Raw genomic sequence first — 23,847 nt, forward strand, 5'->3', positions numbered from 1 at the left:
AGTTTCGATATCTCAGCTCTGGAAGGGGCTAGAGCCTCCATTTTTGCACTCAGGTCTAAGTCTCATGGCCCTCTATCAGAATCCAGAGTTTTGAGAAGATTGGAGAAACTTAATTTTTCACCCGGAAAAAAAAACGTAAGGGGTACCACTGTCGTTTTTTTTTCGGGCCGAATTTTTGAGTTTCGATATCTCAGCTCTGGAAGGGTCTAGAGCCTCCATTTTTGCATTCAGGTCTAAGTCTCATGGCCCTCTATCAGAATCCAGAGTTTTGTGAAGATTGGAGAAACGAAATTTTTCGCCCAAAAAAAAAAAAACGTAAGGGGTACCACTGTCGTTTTTTTTTTCGGGCCGAATTTTTGAGTTTCAATATCTCAGCTCTGGAAGGGGCTAGAGCCTCCATTTTTGCACTCAGGTCTAAGTCTCATGGCCCTCTGTCATAATCCAGAGTTTCAAGACGATTGGGGATACTTAATTTTTCGCCCAAAAAAAAAAACGTAAGGGGTTAAACTGTCGTTTTTTTTCTAGTCGAAATTTTGAGTTTCCATATCTCAGCTCTGGAAGGGTCTAGAGCCTCTATTTTTGCACTCAGGTCTAAGTCTCATGGCCCTCTGTCATAATCCAGAGTTTCAAGACGATTGGGGATACTTAATTTTTCGCCCAAAAAAAAAAACGTAAGGGGTAACACTGTCGTTTTTTTTCTGGTCGAAATTTTGAATTTCGATATCTCAGCTCTGGAAGGGTCTAGAGCCTCCATTTTTGCACTCAGGTCTAAGTCTCATGGCCCTCTGTCATAATCCAGAGTTTCAAGACGATTGGGGATACTTAATTTTTCGCCCAAAAAAAAAAACGTAAGGGGTAACACTGTCGTTTTTTTTTCTAGTCGAAATTTTGAGTTTCCATATCTCAGCTCTGGAAGGGTCTAGAGCCTCCATTTTTGCACTCAGGTCTAAGTCTCATGGCCCTCTGTCATAATCCAGAGTTTCTAGATGATTGGAGATACTTGATTTTTCGCCCCAAAAAAAAAAAAACGTAAGGGGTAACACTGTCGTTTTTTTTTCTGGTCGAAATTTTGAGTTTCCATATCTCAGCTCTGGAAGGGTCTAGAGCCTCAATTTTTGCACTCAGGTCTAAGTCTCATGGCCCTCTATCATAATCCAGAGTTTCGAGAAAATTGGGGATACTTAATTTTTCACCCAAAAAAAAACGTAAAGGGTAACACTGTCGTTTTTTTTTCTGGTCGAAATTTTGAGTTTCCATATCTCAGCTCTGGAAGGGTCTAGAGCCTCCATTTTTGCACTCAGGTCTAAGTCTCATGGCCCTCTATCATAATCCAGAGTTTCGAGAAGATTGGAGAAACTTAATTTTTCACCCGGAAAAAAAAACATAAGGGGCTAAGTCTCATGGCCCTCTATCAGAATCCAGAGTTTTGAGAAGATTGGAGAAACTTAATTTTTCACCCGGAAAAAAAAACGTAAGGGGTACCACTGTCGTTTTTGTTTCGGGCCGAATTTTTGAGTTTCGATATCTCAGCTCTGGAAGGGTCTAGAGCCTCCATTTTTGCATTCAGGTCTAAGTCTCATGGCCCTCTATCAGAATCCAGAGTTTTGGGAAGATTTGAGAAACGAAATTTTTCGCCCGAAAAAAAAAACGTAAGGGGTACCACTGTCGTTTTTTTTTTTTCGGGCCGAATTTTTGAGTTTCAATATCTCAGCTCTGGAAGGGGCTAGAGCCTCCATTTTTGCACTCAGGTCTAAGTCTCATGGCCCTCTATCATAATCCAGAGTTTCGAGAAAATTGGGGATACTTAATTTTTCGCCCAAAAAAAAAAACATAAGGGGTAACACTGTCGGTTTTTTTTCTATTCGAAATTTTGAGGTTCCATATCTCAGCTCTGGAAGGGTCTAGAGCCTCCATTTTTGCACTCAGGTCTAAGTCTCATGGCCCTCTGTCATAATCCAGAGTTTCGAGAAAATTGGGGATACTTAATTTTTCGCCCAAAAAAAAAACATAAGGGGTAACACTGTCGTTTTTTTTTCTGGTCGAAATTTTGAGTTTCCATATCTCAGCTCTGGAAGGGTCTAGAGCCTCAATTTTTGCACTCAGGTCTAAGTCTCATGGCCCTCTATCATAATCCAGAGTTTCGAGAAAATTGGGGATACTTAATTTTTCACCCAAAAAAAAACGTAAGGGGTAACACTGTCGTTTTTTTTTCTGGTCGAAATTTTGAGTTTCCATATCTCAGCTCTGGAAGGGTCTAGAGCCTCCATTTTTGCACTCAGGTCTAAGTCTCATGGCCCTCTATCATAATCCAGAGTTTCGAGAAAATTGGGGATACTTAATTTTTCGCCCAAAAAAAAAAAACATAAGGGGTAACACTGTCGTTTTTTTTTCTATTCGAAATTTTGAGGTTCCATATCTCAGCTCTGGAAGGGTCTAGAGCCTCCATTTTTGCACTCAGGTCTAAGTCTCATGGCCCTCTGTCATAATCCAGAGTTTCGAGAAAATTGGGGATACTTAATTTTTCGCCCAAAAAAAAAACATAAGGGGTAACACTGTCGTTTTTTTTTCTGGTCGAAATTTTGAGTTTCCATATCTCAGCTCTGGAAGGGTCTAGAGCCTCAATTTTTGCACTCAGGTCTAAGTCTCATGGCCCTCTATCATAATCCAGAGTTTCGAGAAAATTGGGGATACTTAATTTTTCACCCAAAAAAAAACGTAAGGGGTAACACTGTCGTTTTTTTTTCTGGTCGAAATTTTGAGTTTCCATATCTCAGCTCTGGAAGGGTCTAGAGCCTCCATTTTTGCACTCAGGTCTAAGTCTCATGGCCCTCTATCATAATCCAGAGTTTCGAGAAAATTGGGGATACTTAATTTTTCGCCCAAAAAAAAAAAACATAAGGGGTAACACTGTCGTTTTTTTTTCTATTCGAAATTTTGAGGTTCCATATCTCAGCTCTGGAAGGGTCTAGAGCCTCCATTTTTGCACTCAGGTCTAAGTCTCATGGCCCTCTGTCATAATCCAGAGTTTCAAGATGATTGGGGATACTTAATTTTTCGCCCAAAAAAAAAAACGTAAGGGGTAACACTGTCGTTTTTTTTTCTGGTCGAAATTTTGAGTTTCCATATCTCAGCTCTGGAAGGGTCTAGAGCCTCCATTTTTGCAATCAGGTCTAAGTCTCATGGCCCTCTATCATAATCCAGAGTTTCGAGAAAATTGGGGATACTTAATTTTTCGCCCAAAAAAAAAACATAAGGGGTAACACTGTCGTTTTTTTTTTCTGGTCGAAATTTTGAGTTTCCATATCTCAGCTCTGGAAGGGTCTAGAGCCTCCATTTTTGCACTCAGGTCTAAGTCTCATGGCCTTCTATCATAATCCAGAGTTTCGAGAAAATTGGGGATACTTAATTTTTCGCCCCCCCCAAAAAAACGTAAGGGGTAACACTGTCGTTTTTTTTTCTATTCGAAATTTTGAGTTTCCATATCTCAGCTCTGGAAGGGTCTAGAGCCTCCATTTTTGCACTCAGGTCTAAGTCTCATGGCCCTCTGTCATAATCCAGAGTTTCAAGACGATTGGGGATACTTAAATTTTCGCCCCCAAAAAAAAAACGTAAGGGGTAACACTGTCGTTTTTTTTTCTGGTCGAAATTTTGAGTTTCCATTTCTCAGCTCTGGAAGGGTCTAGAGCCTCCATTTTTTGCACTCAGGTCTAAGTCTCATGGCCCTCTATCAGAATCCAGAGTTTCCGGAAGATTGGAGAAACGTAATTTTTCGCCCGAAAAAAAAAACGTAAGGGGTACCACTGTCGTTTTTTTTTCGGGCCGAATTTTTGAGTTTCAATATTTCAGCTCTAGAAGGGGCTAGAGCCTCCATTTTTGCACTCAGGTCTAAGTCTCATGGCCCTCTGTCATAATCCAGAGTTTCAAGACGATTGGGGATACTTAATTTTTCGCCCCCCAAAAAAAAAGTAAGGGGTAACACTGTCATTTTTTTTTCTGGTTCAAATTTTGAGTTTCCATATCTCAGCTCTGGAAGCTGAGATATCGAAACTCAAAATTTCGACCAGAAAAAAAAATGACAGTGTTACCCCTTACGTTTTTTTTTTTTGGGGCGAAAAATTAAGTATCCCCAATCGTCTTGAAACTCTGGATTATGACAGAGGGCCATGAGACTTAGACCTGAGTGCAAAAATGGAGGCTCTAGACCCTTCCAGAGCTGAGATATGGAAACTCAAAAATTCGGCCCGAAAAAAAAACGACAGTGGTACCCCTTACGTTTTTTTTTTTCGGGCGAAAAATTACGTTTCTCCAATCTTCCGGAAACTCTGGATTATGACAGAGGGCCATGAGACTTAGACCTGAGTGCAAAAATGGAGGCTCTAGACCCTTCCAGAGCTGAGATATGGAAACTCAAAATTTCGACCAGAAAAAAAAACGACAGTGTTACCCCTTACGTTTTTTTTTGGGGGGGGGGGGGGGCGAAAAATTAAGTATCCCCAATCTTCTTGAAACTCTGGATTATGATAGAGGGCCATGAGACTTAGACCTGAGTGCAAAAATGGAGGCTCTAGACCCTTCCAGAGCTGAGATATGGAAACTCAAAATTTCGACCAGAAAAAAAAACGACAGTGTTACCCCTTACGTTTTTTTTGGGGGGGCGAAAAATTAAGTATCCCCAATTTTCTCGAAACTCTGGATTATGATAGAGGGCCATAAGACTTAGACCTGAGTGCAAAAATGGAGGCTCTAGACCCTTCCAGAGCTGATATATGGAAACTCAAAATTTCGACCAGAAAAAAAAAACAACAGTGTTACCCCTTACGTTTTTTTTGGGGGGGCGAAAAATTAAGTATCCCCAATTTTCTCGAAACTCTGGATTATGATAGAGGGCCATGAGACTTAGACCTGAGTGCAAAAATGGAGGCTCTAGACCCTTCCAGAGCTGAGATATCGAAACTCAAAATTTCGACCAGAAAAAAAAACGACAGTGTTACCCCTTACGTTTTTTTTTTGGGGCGAAAAATTAAGTATCCCCAATCGTCTTGAAACTCTGGATTATGACAGAGGGCCATGAGACTTAGACCTGAGTGCAAAAATGGAGGCTCTAGACCCTTCCAGAGCTGAGATATGGAAACTCAAAATTTCGACCAGAAAAAAAACGACAGTGTTACCCCTTACGTTTTTTTTTTTTTGGGTGAAAAATTAAGTATCCCCAATTTTCTCGAAACTCTGGATTATGATAGAGGGCCATGAGACTTAGACCTGAGTGCAAAAATTGAGGCTCTAGACCCTTCCAGAGCTGAGATATGGTAACTCAAAATTTCGACCAGAAAAAAAAACGACAGTGTTACCCCTTACGTTTTTTTTTTTTGGGGGCGAAAAATTAAGTATCCCCAATCATCTTGAAACTCTGGATTATGACAGAGGGCCATGAGACTTAGACCTGAGTGCAAAAATTGAGGCTCTAGACCCTTCCAGAGCTGAGATATGGAAACTCAAAATTTCGAACAGAAAAAAAACGACAGTGTTACCCCTTACGTTTTTTTTGGGGGGGGCGAAAAATTAAGTATCCAAAATTTTCTCGAAACTCTGGATTATGATAGAGGGCCATGAGACTTAGACCTGAGTGCAAAAATGGAGGCTCTAGACCCTTCCAGAGCTGAAATATGGAAACTCAAAATTTCGAACAGAAAAAAAAACGACAGTGTTACCCCTTACGTTTTTTTTTTGGGGCGAAAAATTAAGTATCCCCAATTTTCTCGAAACTCTGGATTATGATAGAGGGCCATGAGACTTAGACCTGAATGCAAAAATGGAGGCTCTAGACCCTTCCAGAGCTGAGATATCGAAACTCAAAATTTCGACCAGAAAAAAAAACGACAGTGTTACCCCTTACGTTTTTTTTTTGGGCGAAAAATTAAGTATCCCCAATTTTCTCGAAACTCTGGATTATGATAGAGGGCCATGAGACTTAGACCTGAGTGCAAAAATGGAGGCTCTAGACCCTTCCAGAGCTGAGATACGGAAACTCAAAATTTCGACCAGAAAAAAAAACGACAGTGTTACTTACCCCTTATGTTTTTTTTTTTGGGCGAAAAATTAAGTATCCCCAATCATCTTGAAACTCTGGATTATGATAGAGGGCCATGAGACTTAGACCTGAGTGCAAAAATGGAGGCTCTAGACTCTTCCAGAGCTGAGATATGGAAACTCAAAATTTCGACCAGAAAAAAAAACGACAGTGATACCCCTTACGTTTTTTTTTTTTTGGCGAAAAATTAAGTATCCCCAATCTTCTTGAAACTCTGGATTATGATAGAGGGCCATGAGACTTAGACCTGAGTGCAAAAATGGAGGCTCTAGACCCTTCCAGAGCTGAGATATCGAAACTCAAAATTTCGACCAGAAAAAAAACGACAGTGTTACCCCTTACGTTTTTTTTGGGGGGGGGGGGGGGCGAAAAATTAAGTATCCCCAAATTTCTCGAAACTCTGGATTATGATAGAGGGCCATGAGACTTAGACCTGAGTGCAAAAATTGAGGCTATAGACCCTTCCAGAGCTGAGATATGGAAACTCAAAATTTCGACCAGAAAAAAAAACGACAGTGTTACCCCTTACGTTTTTTTTTTTTTGGGTGAAAAATTAAGTATCCCCAATCATCTTGAAACTCTGGATTATGACAGAGGGCCATGAGACTTAGACCTGAGTGCAAAAATTGAGGCTCTAGACCCTTCCAGAGCTGAGATATGGAAACTCAAAATTTCGACCAGAAAAAAAACGACAGTGTTACCCCTTACGTTTTGTTTTTTGGGCGAAAAATTAAGTATCCCCAATTTTCTTGAAACTCTGGATTATGATAGAGGGCCATGAGACTTAGACCTGAGTGCAAAAATGGAGGCTCTAGACCCTTCCAGAGCTGAGATATGGAAACTCAAAATTTCGACCAGAAAAAAAACGACAGTGTTACCCCTTACGTTTTTTTTTTGGGCGAAAAATTAAGTATCCCCAATTTTCTTGAAACTCTGGATTATGATAGAGGGCCATGAGACTTAGACCTGAATGCAAAAATGGAGGCTCTAGACCCTTCCAGAGCTGAGATATCGAAACTCAAAATTTCGACCAGAAAAAAAAACGACAGTGTTACCCCTTACGTTTTTTTTTGGGCGAAAAATTAAGTATCCCCAATTTTCTCGAAACTCTGGATTATGATAGAGGGCCATGAGACTTAGACCTGAGTGCAAAAATGGAGGCTCTAGACCCTTCTAGAGCTGAGATACGGAAACTCAAAATTTCGACCAGAAAAAAAACGACAGTGTTACTTACCCCTTATGTTGTTTTTTTTTGGCCGAAAAATTAAGTATCCCCAATCATCTTGAAACTCTGGATTATGATAGAGGGCCATGAGACTTAGACCTGAGTGCAAAAATGGAGGCTCTAGACCCTTCCAGAGCTGAGATAACGAAACTCAAAATTTCGACCAGAAAAAAAAACGACAGTGTTACCCCTTACGTTTTTTTTTTTGGGCGAAAAATTAAGTATCCCCAATTTTCTTGAAACTCTGGATTATGATAGAGGGCCATGAGACTTAGACCTGAGTGCAAAAATGGAGGCTCTAGACCCTTCCAGAGCTGAGATAACGAAACTCAAAATTTCGACCAGAAAAAAAAACGACAGTGTTCCCCCTTACGTTTTTTTTTTGGGCGAAAAATTAAGTATCCCCAATTTTCTTGAAACTCTGGATTATGATAGAGGGCCATGAGACTTAGACCTGAGTGCAAAAATGGAGGCTCTAGACCCTTCCAGAGCTGAGATATCGAAACTCAAAATTTCGACCAGAAAAAAAAACGACAGTGTTACCCCTTACGTTTTTTTTTTTTGGGCGAAAAATTAAGTATCCCCAATTTTCTCGAAACTCTGGATTATGATAGAGGGCCATGAGACTTAGACCTGAGTGCAAAAATGGAGGCTCTAGACCCTTCCAGAGCTGAGATACGGAAACTCAAAATTTCGACCAGAAAAAAAACGACAGTGTTACTTACCCCTTATGTTTTTTTTTTTGGCCGAAAAATTAAGTATCCCCAATCATCTTGAAACTCTGGATTATGATAGAGGGCCATGAGACTTAGACCTGAGTGCAAAAATGGAGGCTCTAGACCCTTCCAGAGCTGAGATAACGAAACTCAAAATTTCGACCAGAAAAAAAAACGACAGTGTTACCCCTTATGTTTTTTTTTTTGGGCGAAAAATTAAGTATCCCCAATTCTCTCGAAACTCTGGATTATGATAGAGGGCCATGAGACTTAGACCTGAATGCAAAAATGGAGGCTCTAGACCCTTCCAGAGCTGAGATATCGAAACTCAAAATTTCGACCAGAAAAAAAAAACGACAGTGTTACCCCTTACGTTTTTTTTGGGGGGGGCGAAAAATTAAGTATCCCCAATTTTCTCGAAACTCTGGATTATGATAGAGGGCCATGAGACTTAGACCTGAATGCAAAAATGGAGTCTCTAGACCCTTCCAGAGCTGAGATATCGAAACTCAAAATTTCGACCAGAAAAAAAAACGACAGTGTTACCCCTTACGTTTTTTTTTTGGGCGAAAAATTAAGTATCCCCAATTTTGTCGAAACTCTGGATTATGATAGAGGGCCATGAGACTTAGACCTGAGTGCAAAAATGGAGGCTCTAGACCCTTCCAGAGCTGAGATATCGAAACTCAAAATTTCGACCAGAAAAAAAACGACAGTGTTACCCCTTATGTTTTTTTTTTTTGGGCGAAAAATTAAGTATCCCCAATCATCTTGAAACTCTGGATTATGATAGAGGGCCATGAGACTTAGACCTGAGTGCAAAAATGGAGGCTCTAGACCCTTCCAGAGCTGAGATATCGAAACTCAAAATTTCGACCAGAAAAAAAAAACGACAGTGTTACCCCTTACGTTTTTTTTTTTTGGGCGAAAAATTAAGTATCCCCAATCATCTTGAAACTCTGGATTATGACAGAGGGCCATGAGACTTAGACCTGAGTGCAAAAATGGAGGCTCTAGACCCTTCCAGAGCTGAGATATGGAAACTCAAAATTTCGAACAGAAAAAAAACGACAGTGTTATCCCTTACGTTTTTTTTTTTTGGGCAAAAAATTAAGTATCCCCAATCTTCTTGAAACTCTGGATTATGATAGATGGCCATGAGACTTAGACCTGAGTGCAAAAATGGAGGCTCTAGACCCTTCCAGAGCTGAGATATGGAAACTCAAAATTTCGACCAGAAAAAAAAACGACAGTGTTACCCCTTACGTTTTTTTTTGGGGGGGGGGGCAAAAATTAAGTATCCCCAATTTTCTCGAAACTCTGGATTATGATAGAGGGCCATGAGACTTAGACCTGAGTGCAAAAATGGAGGCTCTAGACCCTTCCAGAGCTGAGATACGGAAACTCAAAATTTCGACCAGAAAAAAAAACGACAGTGTTATTTACCCCTTATGTTTTTTTTGGGGGGGCTAAAAATTAAGTATCCCCAATCATCTTGAAACTCTGGATTATGATAGAGGGCCATGAGACTTAGACCTGAGTGCAAAAATGGAGGCTCTAGACCCTTCCAGAGCTGAGATATCGAAACTCAAAATTTCGACCAGAAAAAAAAACGACAGTGTTACCCCTTACGTTTTTTTTTTTGGGCGAAAAATTAAGTATCCCCAATCATCTTGAAACTCTGGATTATGACAGCGGGCCATGAGACTTAGACCTGAGTGCAAAAATGGAGGCTCTAGACCCTTCCAGAGCTGAGATATGGAAACTCAAAATTTCGACCATAAAAAAAAACGACAGTGTTACCCCTTACGTTTTTTTTTTGGGCGAAAAATTAAGTATCCTCAATTTTTGCACTCAGGTCTAAGTCTCATGGCCCTCTATCATAATCCAGAGTTTCGAGAAAATTGGGGATACTTAATTTTTCGCCCAAAAAAAAAAACATAAGGGGTAACACTGTCGTTTTTTTTTTTCTGGTCGAAATTTTGAGTTTCCATATCTCAGCTCTGGAAGGGTCTAGAGCCTCCATTTTTGCACTCAGGTCTAATTCTCATGGCCCTCTATCATAATCCAGAGTTTCAAGAAAATTGGGGATACTTAATTTTTCGCCCCCCCCCCCCCCCCCAAAAAAAACGTAAGGGTTAACACTGTCGTTTTTTTTTCTGGTCGAAATTTTGAGTTTCCATATCTCAGCTCTGGAAGGGTCTAGAGCCTCCATTTTTGCACTCAGGTCTAAGTCTCATGGCCCTCTATCATAATCCAGAGTTTCAAGAAAATTGTGGATACTTAATTTTTTGCCCCCCCCCCCCCCAAAAAAAAAACGTAAGGGGTAACACTGTCGTTTTTTTTTCAGGCCGAATTTTTGAGTTTCGATATCTCAGCTCTGGAAGGGTCTAGAGCCTCCATTTTTGCACTCAGGTCTAAGTCTCATGGCCCTCTGTCATAATCCAGAGTTTTGGGAAGATTGGAGAAACTTCATTTTTCCTCCAAAAAAAAAATGTAAGTGTCGTTTTTTTTTCGGGCCGAATTTTTGAGTTTCGATATCTCAGCTCTGGAAGGGGCTAGAGCCTCCATTTTTGCACTCAGGTCTAAGTCTCATGGCCCTCTATCAGAATCCAGAGTTTTGGAAAGATTGGAGAAACTTAATTTTTCGCCCGAAAAAAAAAACGTAAGGGGTACCACTGTCGTTTTTTTTTCGAGCCGAATTTTTGAGTTTCGATATCTCAGCTCTGGAAGGGGCTAGAGCCTCCATTTTTGCACTCAGGTCTAAGTCTCATGGGCATCTATCAGAATCCAGAGTTTTTGGAAGATTGGAGAAAATTAATTTTTCGCCCGGAAAAAAAAACCGTAAGGGGTACCACTGTCGTTTTTTTTTTCGGGCCGAATTTTTGAGTTTCGATATCTCAGCTCTGGAAGGGGCTAGAGCCTCAATTTTTGCACTCAGGTCTAAGTCTCATGGCCCTCTATCAGAATCCAGAGTTTTGGGAAGATTGGAGAAACTTAATTTTTCGCCCGGAAAAAAAAAACGTAAGGGGTACCACTGTCGTTTTTTTTTTTTGGGCCGAAATTTTGAGTTTCGATATCTCAGCTCTGGAAGGGTCTAGAGCCTCCATTTTTGCACTCAGGTCTAAGTCTCATGGCCCTCTATCAGAATCCAGAGTTTTGGGAAGATTGGAGAAACGTAATTTTTCGCCCGAAAAAAAAAAAACGTAAGGGGTACCACTGTCGTTTTTTTTTTAGCCGAATTTTTGAGTTCCAATATCTCAGCTCTGGAAGGGGCTAGAGCCTCCATTTTTGCACTCAGGTCTAAGTCTTGTGGCCCTCTATCAGAATCCAGAGTTTTGGGAAGATTGGAGAAAATTAATTTTTCGCCCGAAAAAAAAAACGTAAGGGAGGAAAAATTAGTTTCTCTTTTTGCACTCAGGTCTAAGTCCCATGGCTCTCTATCAGAATCCAGAGTTTCAAGAAGATCAAGATCAGAGAAACATTTTTTTTGCATTCAATAGATGAATAGAATTTTTATTTTAGCCTTGGTGTTTAAAAAAAAAAACTGATCACAAATGTTTTAATGGTTATGTATAATGTATGCATACGCATCTGTTCTCACATGCTCACATGTACAGTATATATCATATACACTATATATACAGGGGTTGGACAATGAAACTGAAACACTGGCCAATGTTGGATGTTTCACATCTATATGCCTGGCGGCCAATCTTCAGAGTGAAGCACGGGTGGATCAGTGATGGTTTGAGCTCCAATATCATGACAATCCTGATTGTATTTGATGGACACAACACTGCCGAGGACTACCAAACCCTTCTGGAGGATCATGAGCACCTGATGCTCAAACCATCTATCAGCATGATCATGCACCAACACACACAGCAAGACTTGTGACAAAAGGGTTTGATGAAGATGAAAGTGACATTGAACATCTCCTATGGTCTGCGCAGTCACCAGATCTAAATATTATTGAGGTGTTTTGGAGGAGCGAGTCCACCAGCATCATATAGTGACCTGGACACTGTTCTGGAAGAGGAACGGCTCATAATCCCTCTGGTCACTGTGAAGGACTTCTATCTGTCAATTGGTGCTGTATTTGGATGCAAAATGAGGCCCTTACCATTCTAACAAATTATTGTGTTGTAAAACCCGGTGTTTCAGTTTCATTGTCCAACCCCTGTATGTATATATATATATATACTGTATATGCACAGCTTTAACATGTTATTTACATTATTCCAAAGAGTTGCAGAACAGCTTCAACTCTTATCATTAGATCAGAGCAGAGGCGAGACATATTTTCTATACGCTTGCTTTGAACACACAGGAGAACATGAGCATCAGATAAATAAGATGTGAGCTACATTTTACTGCATGTTCGTGCCATATGTTCCTGATATAAGACGTGTTTACTGACCAGATGAGACGATGACTAGCATGTAGGATGAAGGGGTGTAGGTTGAGTGGATTTCATGTACCATCACAGGATGCTGAATAACACTGTCGGCACACACACACACACACACAGATTCATGAAGGATCAAGATACAACAGACTTGCTCAGTAACAGACACGGTTCATGAGTTCACACAAAAATCCGATATGTAATTTGGCTCGAACCCAGATACTCCCCCGTATCCCTGGCTGGGATAGGAACCAGCCAATAGAGAGGAGTCAGAATGGCAGAGGGATGCAAAAAACTGTCGAGAAACAGGTGAAAAAATCCATTGCATATAGAAAGTCTTGCTTGGGTTGTGGTATGAAGTGATTCACACTCTGCACAAAAGTAATTACAACACCATTCTCTGAATCCATGATGCCGGTCTAGCAGGTTCTTCCTGTTTCTAAACCGAAAGATCTGCAACTAAAGGTTAAGTGCTGTTTATGAACATTCAGTAACTTAGTACAAACTAATCGGAAAGTCTGACAATAAATAAGTTATTTCACTATGATATGCTTTGATATGTACGTACGGCAATTAGATATTTTTAAAAAAAGTCTAATTATGTGGTGCATAATTGTAAAATAATTCAATGAAAAAAGAATGAATGAAAACTAAAAGTGCAGCTCACCAGGCGACGGCCCAGATGCCGGTCAGCAGTGAGTGGACGAGAGACACTGAGAGGTTCCTCCATTTCCACGTCTTCCAGGGGTCTGTGTCCACTAAGGCGGGGCAGGGCACAGTCTGCAGGAACCTGTGAAGAATCCTGAAGGTTACAGAACAGCACAAGACATACAGGGCTGGATACTTCTGGACTTCATTCAGCCATGTGTCCATCCTCCACAGTTTGTCTTGTGGCTCTCAGTTTTTCGTACAACGAGTCCTTGTTATGTTGTTCCCTTGGTGATCTAAACTTTCCAACAGTGTCCACGTGAATCGCAGTCAGATTCTTGAAGCAGCGCCTGCTTTCTTCCACTTTTTCCTCGGGTCTCAGGCTCTTTGTATCTATTCTCCACCCTCTCACTCTTTTCTCCACGTGCCGGTGCCTGTCATAGGTGTGGTATCTGTCACAGTACCTGTTTGTTCAACACTGATTGGCTGATGATGGATATATCTGTGGGACAGTGAAACATGAAATGGTTATATCTCTTTCCCTTGAACTTTCTGTGTCCATCTCCCTGTATTCCACAATCCAGAAAAAATGCTCCGTGCTTGCAGTGATGCAGTTGTGTCAAGTGTGTGTGTGTGTGTGTGTGTGTGTGTGTGTGTGTGTGTGGGAACACAATAGAACAATAGAAGCCATTTAAACTCACAGTCAGACTGCTGTCCCTAATAAAAGAAATGGCCTCTGTCCTGCAGCTGGATCAAATGACTTCACTCACACTGTCACAACAGGGAGGAATGGCATATAGAAAACACTTTGTTGTGTGAGTTGTGATATGGGATAAATTATCACTCTGCCATAACTCTATTCATGTTTACTGGCAAACGTTTGATGAATTTGACTTAACATTGTGCTCAATGTCATATAAAGTGGCCCCAAAAGTATTTGGACATAATCTGGAACACTTTAGCCCCACATAAATGTTTAAATGTCTCTGCATTAGATGCAAAATGCAAAAATCAAGTGGCATCTCCTGAGAACAAATGAAGCAAAACAATAACAACAACAACAAAACATTTTAAGAAGTAACTTAAATGTATGTGAATTGATTAAAAACAGTTCAGCGTCTTAAAGGTGCTCTAAGCGATGTCGGGTTGACTTTTAAAGTATTTTCAAACAAAACCGAGGCTAGATAGACCCTCCCTCCTCCTCATCTACGCACTGACCCCCCAAACCCCACCCCCATTATGTTTGTTATGTTTCATGGAGCGGGTCGCTGCAGTTTGTTTTTGTTGCCATTTGTGGAGCAATGGGTTGTCTGCATATACTGCGTTTTTTTTTTTATTTTTTTTTTTATAGTGTGTTTAGGGGACAGGCAGCTAACGGATAGTGAGGATATGTTTGCTGTATGTGACAAAAAATGTTTGGGCCTAAAAAACGTGTGACATCGCTTAGGATTTAAAGGGATAGTTCACCCCAAAAAGGAAAATTCTGTCATCAGCTGAAGTTGTTCCTAAACTGTCTAAATTTCTGTCTTCTGTTTTACACAAAACAGTAGGACACAAAAGAAGATATTTTGATGAATGTCTGAAAGCACCAGAGGTGGACAAGGTGTGTACTTCCTTACTTGTGAAAGTACAGATACTAATATTACTCTGTTACAAGTAAAAGTTGTAAGGACTGATTTTTACTTAAGTAAAAGTACAGAAGTACCTTTTTTTATACTTAAGTACTTAAGTATCAAAACAAAGTAAAAGTAATTGTCAATGCATTGCTTTATTATTGTTGCATTATTGTATGTAGTACTTACAGTAACTTATGCCTCTGAATCTATGCCTCATATCAATATCAAACACACTTCCGGTCGTGGGATTGAATGTGAGATTGAATAAATGCACTCAATAAAGTCCACATTGGTTTTGGACACCCAAATGGCTGTTCCCTCAAATAATGCCCTATTTAAAGTTTTGGGGTTTTAGTATGAATATGTTAGCCTTACTGTTATCTATAGGCTAGTGCGCTCCAAAACAATGACAAAATTTACATTTAGAAGACCAAACCTAATGTTAAAAAATTAAAATCAGGTTGATGTCAGAATCCAACGTCAGATTGATTTTAACTTCCAACGTTCGACAGACGTTGTATTGTTGTTGAAAATGAAAATCGGTTTGACATGAGAAACCAACATCAGTCGAGTTCTGGCGTCTAAATCAAACTAAAATAACTAAAATCATCCCCTGACTGACGTTACAACTTTCTACTTAAGGACCTACACAGAAATAGTGGAGAAAAAAGTACAATATTTGTATTTCAAATGTAGTGAAGTCAAAGTAAAAATTTTCCAGAAAAAAGTAAAGTAGGCTACATTTTGGTTGGAAAATAAAGTCAGCTTGACGTCAACATCCAATGTCGGACAGACGTTGGATTTTGGTTGGAAATGAAAGTTGGTCTTCTCGACTATATGTCATCCCTTTCTTTTTTTTTCTCTTTTTTTTACCTTGTAGGATGTTTCAAAATAAGTCCCTGTTAGAAGAAAGAAATGTATGTTGGAACAACTTGAGCTGAGAATATGAGACAGAATTTTCCTTTTTGGGTGAACTATCCATTTAAGCATCTGCGAGCAATTTGATTGGCTAAAAGAGGCAAACTTTCAGGCACACCTATGCAAAGCTCTGTGTAATAGGTTGTTCAGGCAGCTTGGAGACCTGAATGCCTTGGTGATGATGTGAAACTGACTGGTGTGTAGAGTTTGCCATCTACTGGTGAAACTGAGAAAAACAATTTTGCACTATGAGCTGTTGTTCTTGCAATGACCTATTGGGAGATTAGATTGGGAAATCTGCCTGGTGCTCCAACTCCTTTGACTGTGAATGCATACCAGAGCACAAAATAATATGATTTCTATATACTTTACTTTCAGATACATTTGTTTAACATTCTTCGATATTTTTCTTACAATGTTCTTCTTCCGGATTATACAATATACCAACATGAACTTTAAATTCTAATATGCAAATAGATTTAATGCATTTGACTAGGGCTTCTCAGAAAAATGTCATTGTAACGATTCATTAAAACAGTGATTACTATGTGTAAAGGTTTTTAAAAATAAAAACTTTTAAAATAATTATCTAAAAGACTTTGATCTTTTCAGTTCAAACCAACACCAACAGTCACACAGGCTTCAGTTCTGTTGACAGAGTCACCTGACCCAGTGAGTGCTCTTCAGGTCAATGATCTAAAAGGTAAATACAGTCTTCTCAACTTGTCCCTCTTGATTTTTGGAGCTATCCGATATACTGCACACTGGCAACACAGTCTCAAATAACCCACAATGCAGAGGATGTCTGTTTTCAAATCTGAATAAATATAATATGGAAAATCAGGTGCTGAATGTGATACTGCTTTATAGTAGAAGCAAAAAAAGTATTATCAAATTAGCCAAAACATTCAATAATAGTTAAAAAAAATGTTTTGAACTTTACACCTTCTTTTAAGCCAAACTACAATAAAATCTTGTGATGCTTCTTTTTTTTTTTTTTTTGTACATACAAATATTTATGTCAATAAATATATTTTAGGTTTTACTGCAGGTGAATTTCAAGATTTTTCTCTGGAAAGAATACCCACACAGATGCATCCAAGACAAAAAGATCAAATTATTAAATATTGTGTAAATTATGTGGTAGCTCTCAGCAGTCCTTCTGCATCATGTTATGCTGTTTCAATCTTTAAATATTTCCAAATTCGTTCAATCACGACTGCAAAATATTTTTTTTTAGAAGAAAATGTCTGCGTCATCACTGTACTCGGCAGCAGCAGATCCAAACTACTGTGTCATTGTGTAACAGCCTTCAGCAGAGGACATGAACGATTAAAACAGTGAGGATTTGTTCAATGCATTTACAATCTCAGCTGATGATGAAGACTCTGGGCCCTTCCTCTCTCATGGGCGGCAGGATGTCTATGTTCTCTATGAGGATGTGCTTGTCCTCCCTCTTCGACGGGCTCGGCTGACAGAGATTGCTCCTCAGATCTTCAAGACATATGTTCAAGTCTTTGAAGAGGTGCAGCATGCTCACCCCGACCACGATCACCAAGAAACCCCCGATGGTGCCCACCACATCCACACCGGACATGGCTCCCCACTCTTTAAACAGAATCACAGAGGTGCTCAGGACCACGGTGGTGAAGAAGACGTAGTAGATGGGATACACCAAGAGCGTATTGAAAGTGTCAAGCGACTTATTGAGATAGTTGATCTGGATGATGATGGATACGATTAAAGTCAGGAAAAGAATCCAGGTGAGAGGGTGACGGACCACCGAAAGGTCGGAGAACATGGTGCGGATCGCAATGCCGAGGCCCTTGACCGAGGACACGGTAAACGCTCCGAGCAGAGAGCAGATGCTGATGTAGACTAATATGTTGGATTGCCCGAAGCGAGGAGAGACGTAGAAGATTAGGATCACACAGGTGACCAGCAGGATGCTGGCAAACACCAGAAAACCTTCAGGAGAAGCAGAAAAAGCTGTTGTTATACAGTACATGATGACAACGTTTTTTCGGTTCAGTAACTAAAGGTATCGCAACACTAACCAGGATCTAGCAGTTTCTCTGTCATTTCTGTAAGAGTCGTCACTTCTTCTTCTTCAGGTGCATGTATAACCATTATAGTGCTTCCCAGTATGCTGAGCATGCAACCCAGTTTTCCGAGCAGATTCATGGTTTCTGCGAAGAAGTGGGAGGACAGCACTGCACTGAAGAGAGTAAATAAACATTAACATTAATATCTTTCCATTTAGTTCCATTTAGAAAGAAACACAAAAGGCCATTACTAGAATTCACTCACATTGAGAGAGGGACATTCGAGGGATTGTCTCGTGACTTCAGTAGGTAAAAGGTGGAGATCAGTGCATGAGATATTCTTACGATAGTGATAATCTCATGATGAACAGACTGTTATTGACATTGTCAGTTGACATGTTCTTTAGACCCTTATAGATAGTATCTGTTAAAATGACATTTGCCAGAGAATTGGAAATGATTTGCCATCATTTGTACCTCTGACTTGGTTAACCCCTTAAATATATTTTTTTCTTTTCAAAAGCGACAGTAAAGACAATTATTATTTCACAAATGATTTCTATTTCAATAAATGCTGCTGTTTTGAACTTTCTATTCATTAAAGAATCTTTAGCAGCACAACGGTTTTCAACATTGATAATAATAATGAGAAATGTTTCTTGAGCAGCAAATCAGCATATTGGAATGATTTCTGAAGGATCATGCTGCATGACAAATTATTTTTTTAATATATTCAAATTGTATTAATAATTCACTATATTTCTTTTTTACTGTATTTTTGATTAAATAAATGCAGCCTTAAAGGAGTAGTTCACTTTTTAAAAAAAACTTTTGCTGATAATTTACTCACCCACATGTCATCCAAGATGTCCATGTCATTCTTTCTTCAGTCAAAAAAGAAATAACGTTTTTTGATGAAAACATTCCAGGATTTCTCCATATAATGGACTTCAGTGGGAACCAAACGGTTCAAGGTCCAAAAGACACTTTCAGTACAAACTGCAAACTGTTCAAAGGGCTTTAAATGATTCCATGAAAATGAAAATAAACAAATCTTTTCCCTAGTCAACATGTTCATTTCATTCACTGAATGAACCAAATGACATGAAAAAGATTTGTTCATTTTGGTAAACGAGTTCGAACAGGAGAGTCACGAACGTGCATCACAGAACAGAGCAATGCGACCATTTGAGCTTATAAAACGTAAACTTTTTTTTTTAAATTAGCGATCGCTTCGCTTGATAAGACCCTTATTCATTGTCTGGAATCGTTTAAAGCCCTTTGAACAGTTTGCACTGAAACTGTCTTTTGGACCTTGAACCGTTTGGTTCCCAATGACCGAAACGTTGTGTGTGAATAAACTAGATTGAAAAGTGCAAGTAATGATAGTGTGCGGGAGTTCCTTATCTGACTGAAGAAAGAAAGACATGGATATCTTGGATGACATGGGGGTGAGTAAATTATCAGCAAAAGTTTTTTTAAAAGTGAACTACTCATTTAATGAGCATAAGAGGCTTCTTTTTAAAAAAAATATATTACAAATTCTTACAGACCCCAAATTGAAAACAAAAGCAATTTTTAAAAGAAAATATGAAAATATGAAACTATCTTATTTTATCCCCAAATTGTTGAAAAATTACATTTAATAGTCATAACTCCACAATCCCACAAGTGTTAGCATAGCATTGGGGTCTCAGCTGGGCTCTAGCTCAGCTAAATTTGAATGAATTGCACAAAAAAACATTGCAATTCAGGATGTTTGTTTGGCAAGTGTAAATAAGGGTGTGCCATTAGTCACCTGATAAGAACACTGAGAGCTCCTAAAGGGGTCACCACTGTGGCTGGAGCAAACATGTACGCTGTGAAGTTTGCTGCTTCACCTCCACCCACTTTAAAAGAAAAGCAGGATGTTAACTGAGTCTGTCAGAAATCATGAAAGCAAGATGATTTACAGAACCTTTGCATTGGACTTACTGGTCAAAAGGCCTCCCCACCACATCCAGTCCTTCAGGTACCCATGACCTCCTTCAGCTGAACAGGCATCAGAAAACATTCATTAAGGATCATGAAACAGAGCCTGAGTAATTCTCTGAGTATTAGCTGAGCACAAACAAAGAAACCGGTTTCAACCAATTTCACAATTGCTTTTAAGTCGAGCAAAATAATTGGCACTACACCAAATACCCTAACATACATAAGTCTAACATAACTGTCTGAAGCATAAACATCAAACTTTATTGTGTCAGAATTTAATGGAGCTTTTAAAGTCTTTGCATCATGTAAATACTGATGTAAATGACCAGACCTGCCCTCGTCTCCCCAGTACCGGCCAAACGCAGCAATGCTTTCTTTTTTAGGATAATGCTTCCACCTATGAGGAAAGCTGAGAGCACGGCCAGTGTCAAGCCCATCCAGAAATTGAAGTTGTTCCATTTGTCAATGGTGAGAACCGCTGTGTTGACTGTAGAGTTTTTATTGGAGTTGACAAGACTAAAAGACGTGTTGCCAACACCCGAGTCAAACACACAAACAGAAGCAAACGTGGGACAGAAGATCCTTATTACTGAACCTGATCAAAAGAAGAAAAAGAGGAACTGAATGTTACAACAAGGCTAAATTGATTAACATTCACATTACAAAGATATTTTAGTGACATGAAACAGCTAAATCAACTTTGCTAAACAACAGCATGGCAAAAAAGGACAATATACTTACAACAGTTTGTCATTTTGTTTGTTTTTATTTTACATTTTAAAGTGTATGTATGTATATATGTGTGTATGTATATATGTGTGTATGTATATATATATATATATATACACCTACACACAAGTTGTTTACATAGTGTTTTAAGGTAACAATGCAACCACACTTGCAGGCATAAACAATCATCTGTCATTTAAGGCTGACATCATACATACAATAAATAATGTTTGATCTTTAAACAAACAAAATATATCATATGTTAATAAACAGGGTGTCATTCAGCGGTAACACATTAGAATATTGTTCCACCATAAATCAAAAACTACACAGGAACAAATGAGTAATGTAATTTTTACACGATAGTAACTATCAACTAAAAAAGAAACTCTGATTAATAAATTAGTATGTAATAGTGCTAGTTGAACAGTTAGTTCACTATTAGCTGATCAATAACAATTTCATACCTCCCAGAGGACTACGAAGAACTATACAGGTTCATAATTAAAATGAATAATGCATAATTAGAATTATTTTCTAAAGTGAAGGTCATAACCCACTAGTAATGACTCATGTATTACCGAATCATTTTATTTGGATCAGTATACTGTAAAATGAAAAGTGTGATAACTCCCTAATATTGACTGAAGTCATTGCAAGGTTGTTTTGTAAGTTTTTGGATAGTAATAACTTCCAATGGATTTGGTAACACTTGAGTCATTAATATCCCAACCCTTACAAAAACCACAACAGTTTACAATGACTTCAGTCAGTAGAGATTTATCATGTTTTTCCACATTAGAGTACTGATCCAAATAATAAGCAACTCTTCTGAAGGACTTCTAAACATTTAGTAGTTCTAGCTAGTTCTCCGGGGTCTCACACAAATAGTAGCCTTATTGATTAGCTAATAGTGAACTAAGCACTATATTACATTTTGCTAATCAGAGTTTCTTGTTAGCTAAAATTATTTACTATGTTAATAGTGCAAATTAGCTACTCGTTTGTTCCAGCGTAGTTATTCATAATGATAACACAATATTCTAAAGTGTCAACAAAGCAGCTTTGAGCTCTAACAATATTATATATGTACATATTTTTTAAATATTCTTTGCAATTTAAGTTAAACTACTGACGGTAGTTACGAAACAAAAACAAACTCTCTTACCATTGACACATGAATCGGGTGGCAGGTGTATGTCTTTCATTGTATTGCTCATTTAAACGACGGGTTATGAAGCCATTTAAAAACAAAACAAAACCATTATTTGGTATCAGAATAAACTAAAAAGGAACAAATTTCTTTCGTATTCCGCCTCGGTTCATTTGAACACGCTAGAATAAACTTTCTGCATCGGTGCCATCTGTGTGCGTAAATTCGTGGAAGATACGATACCTGAGATCCGCGCGCACGCAAACACGGACACGAGCAAAACAGGTAGCCTGCCACGCCCAAGCAGCGCCTCGTCTCGCGCACACGTAATAACGTGTGAGCCTTGTCAATAGGAATACACCTTCCTTGTAATACAATAAACGGAACTCAAATATGTACAACTTCCTAAAACATACTATTGAATCATATAGTATTGACATAGGGGAAGACACGATGTTTTGTCACGAGCTGCCTAAATTTACCAATGTAAAGTGTTATTGTAGGATATATTAAATTGAGAGTGCTCCTGTCTATGTTTTGAATTCATTTATTCATTCTTTTATTCATTCATTTAACCGTTCATCTCAATGTTGTTGTTATAATAATTCCCTTAATGCACTTCTGCATAAGCCTAAACCTGATACAGTGGTGATGGTGTTGGCTGACATAAGAAGTTTCTCCCTTAAAGCTGGAGAACCAGTTTGGCTTATAACGGGTTTGAGCAGAGATGAAGAAAGACATTGTTATGTTCACAGTTAAGTTTTGTTTATATATTAAAAGAGACAGTTTAGCAGGCTTACCATATTTTGATCACTGCATGGGCCTATACACTCATTAAACTTTAATCTCTCTCTGTGCTATTTGATATGTTGCTTGTTTTTTGGCAACTCCATTCCGTTTAGAGAAGGATTGTGATATGCTTGGTTGTTGAACTACATGCAAATCAATTTGGGGGTGTTTTCCCAACTAGGTTTCATAAATATATTCACAGTGCCATTACACACCTTGACAAAAAATATAATTACTGATTAATGTGAATATATAATTATAAAGCATAGCTCAAAACCATTTTGTTAATGTCCCGCACCTGTGGTCACAATGTTGAGATACATAAAATAAGCTAATTTAATTAGGCTACAATTTAACATTATTTCAAACAAATTGATTTACAGCATCTTAAAATTCTTTGTATTAGGCCTATTTACTGATCATTTTAATGATTTGTTTTAACTAAATATGCTTGCCCCACACTTTTGAGTCCTTACCACAACAATGAAAAAAAAGCTTTAATTATGAAATTTTATCGAACACAAACAAGTCTAGTTTCTATGGAAACAGAAATTAACACTTGATCACATTGGTGACAGACTGGGTCATCACACAACCTCACTCAAAAGATACCAAAAAAATACCAAACACCAAAGTAACCAACGATACCAAACATCATCTTTTCTGTTCTACTATTTTTTGTGCGTCCTTACCATTCAGCTTAATAATTGTGTATTTTGAACTACATTTTAAAAATAAATGTATATTACTGTTGAATTCATGTATATTAAGATGCTAAGAGTCAAAACTAATGTGGTAGGCCTTGCTAGCTGCCAATTAGCTAATATTAGCACATAATGTAATTTCCGCAAAATGTCTTTACCGCAGCAAATTTAGGTGTTGTGGTAGAGACAAATTCAAGGTGTTCTGTATATTAAATTACAAATATTCCGTATTTTTAGTACTGAAGTATATATATATATATATATGTATATATATATATATATATATATATATATATATATATATATATATATATATATATATGTATATATATATATATATATATATATATATATATATATATATATATATATATATATATATATATATATATATATATATATATATATATATATATATATATATATTAGCATATATATAAATATGCCATTTTTTGTCGTGGCAGATTAACATTGTGTCCTTACCGACACAAAATGTCATTACCGCAGCACTGCTGTATTTTCATTTCCATTTGCAAAAAAAAAAAAAATTGTACACTTATGCTGAGATGATCAACACATTGAAATTGCAACATCTGTCATAAAAAGTTAAATATGTCATCTTTTGTGTGTATGGAAACAATTGACATATGGTTACTGTAAATTTTTTACATGGCATAGAAATAAAACATGAAATTCCCTATTTTGCATATTTTTATATATATATCAGTATTTACAAAACTGCATCAAATGTGGAAAAGCTATTTAAATATATTACATTTTTTTTTAAAGAAATTACTAAAGAAAAATGTATAAAATGAACGTTATTGTAAC

The 23,847-nt window shown here is 38.2% G+C and overlaps 2 protein-coding genes across 3 annotated transcripts in view; both read right to left on the reverse strand.

The window, feature by feature from the left end:
• The window catches only part of tlcd1 (TLC domain containing 1), a 38,735-nt gene extending 25,021 nt beyond the window's left edge, over window positions 1-13,714 (reverse strand). The window contains exons 1-2 of the mRNA XM_039693854.2: window positions 13,108-13,714; window positions 12,453-12,535 (exon numbers count right to left, since the gene is read on the reverse strand). Of these exons, the coding sequence (XP_039549788.2) occupies window positions 12,453-12,535; window positions 13,108-13,313 (289 nt within the window). The 5' untranslated portion in view covers window positions 13,314-13,714. The remainder of the gene's footprint in view (window positions 1-12,452; window positions 12,536-13,107) is intronic.
• A 2,923-nt stretch (window positions 13,715-16,637) lies between these two features.
• nipal4 (NIPA like domain containing 4) lies at window positions 16,638-22,424 on the reverse strand. 2 transcript variants are annotated; one of them, XM_039693853.2, is made up of 6 exons: window positions 22,324-22,424; window positions 19,973-20,236; window positions 19,642-19,698; window positions 19,466-19,556; window positions 17,680-17,840; window positions 16,638-17,590 (listed from the first exon to the last, which is right to left on the reverse strand). In XM_039693853.2, the coding sequence occupies exons 2-6, from the start codon at window positions 20,076-20,078 to the stop codon at window positions 16,992-16,994; spliced, it is 1,014 nt and encodes a 337-aa protein (XP_039549787.2). In that variant the 5' UTR covers window positions 20,079-20,236; window positions 22,324-22,424; the 3' UTR covers window positions 16,638-16,991. The 2 variants fall into 2 exon arrangements, with proteins under 2 accessions (XP_039549787.2, XP_039549786.2); XM_039693852.2 differs by lacking the exon at window positions 22,324-22,424 and adding an exon at window positions 21,539-21,825.
• Between the last annotated feature and the right edge of the window lie 1,423 nt (window positions 22,425-23,847).

This window comes from Pimephales promelas, chromosome 19, assembly GCF_988280905.1.
Source record: "Pimephales promelas chromosome 19, fPimPro1.hap1.1, whole genome shotgun sequence".
Lineage (NCBI taxonomy): Eukaryota > Metazoa > Chordata > Actinopteri > Cypriniformes > Leuciscidae > Pimephales > Pimephales promelas.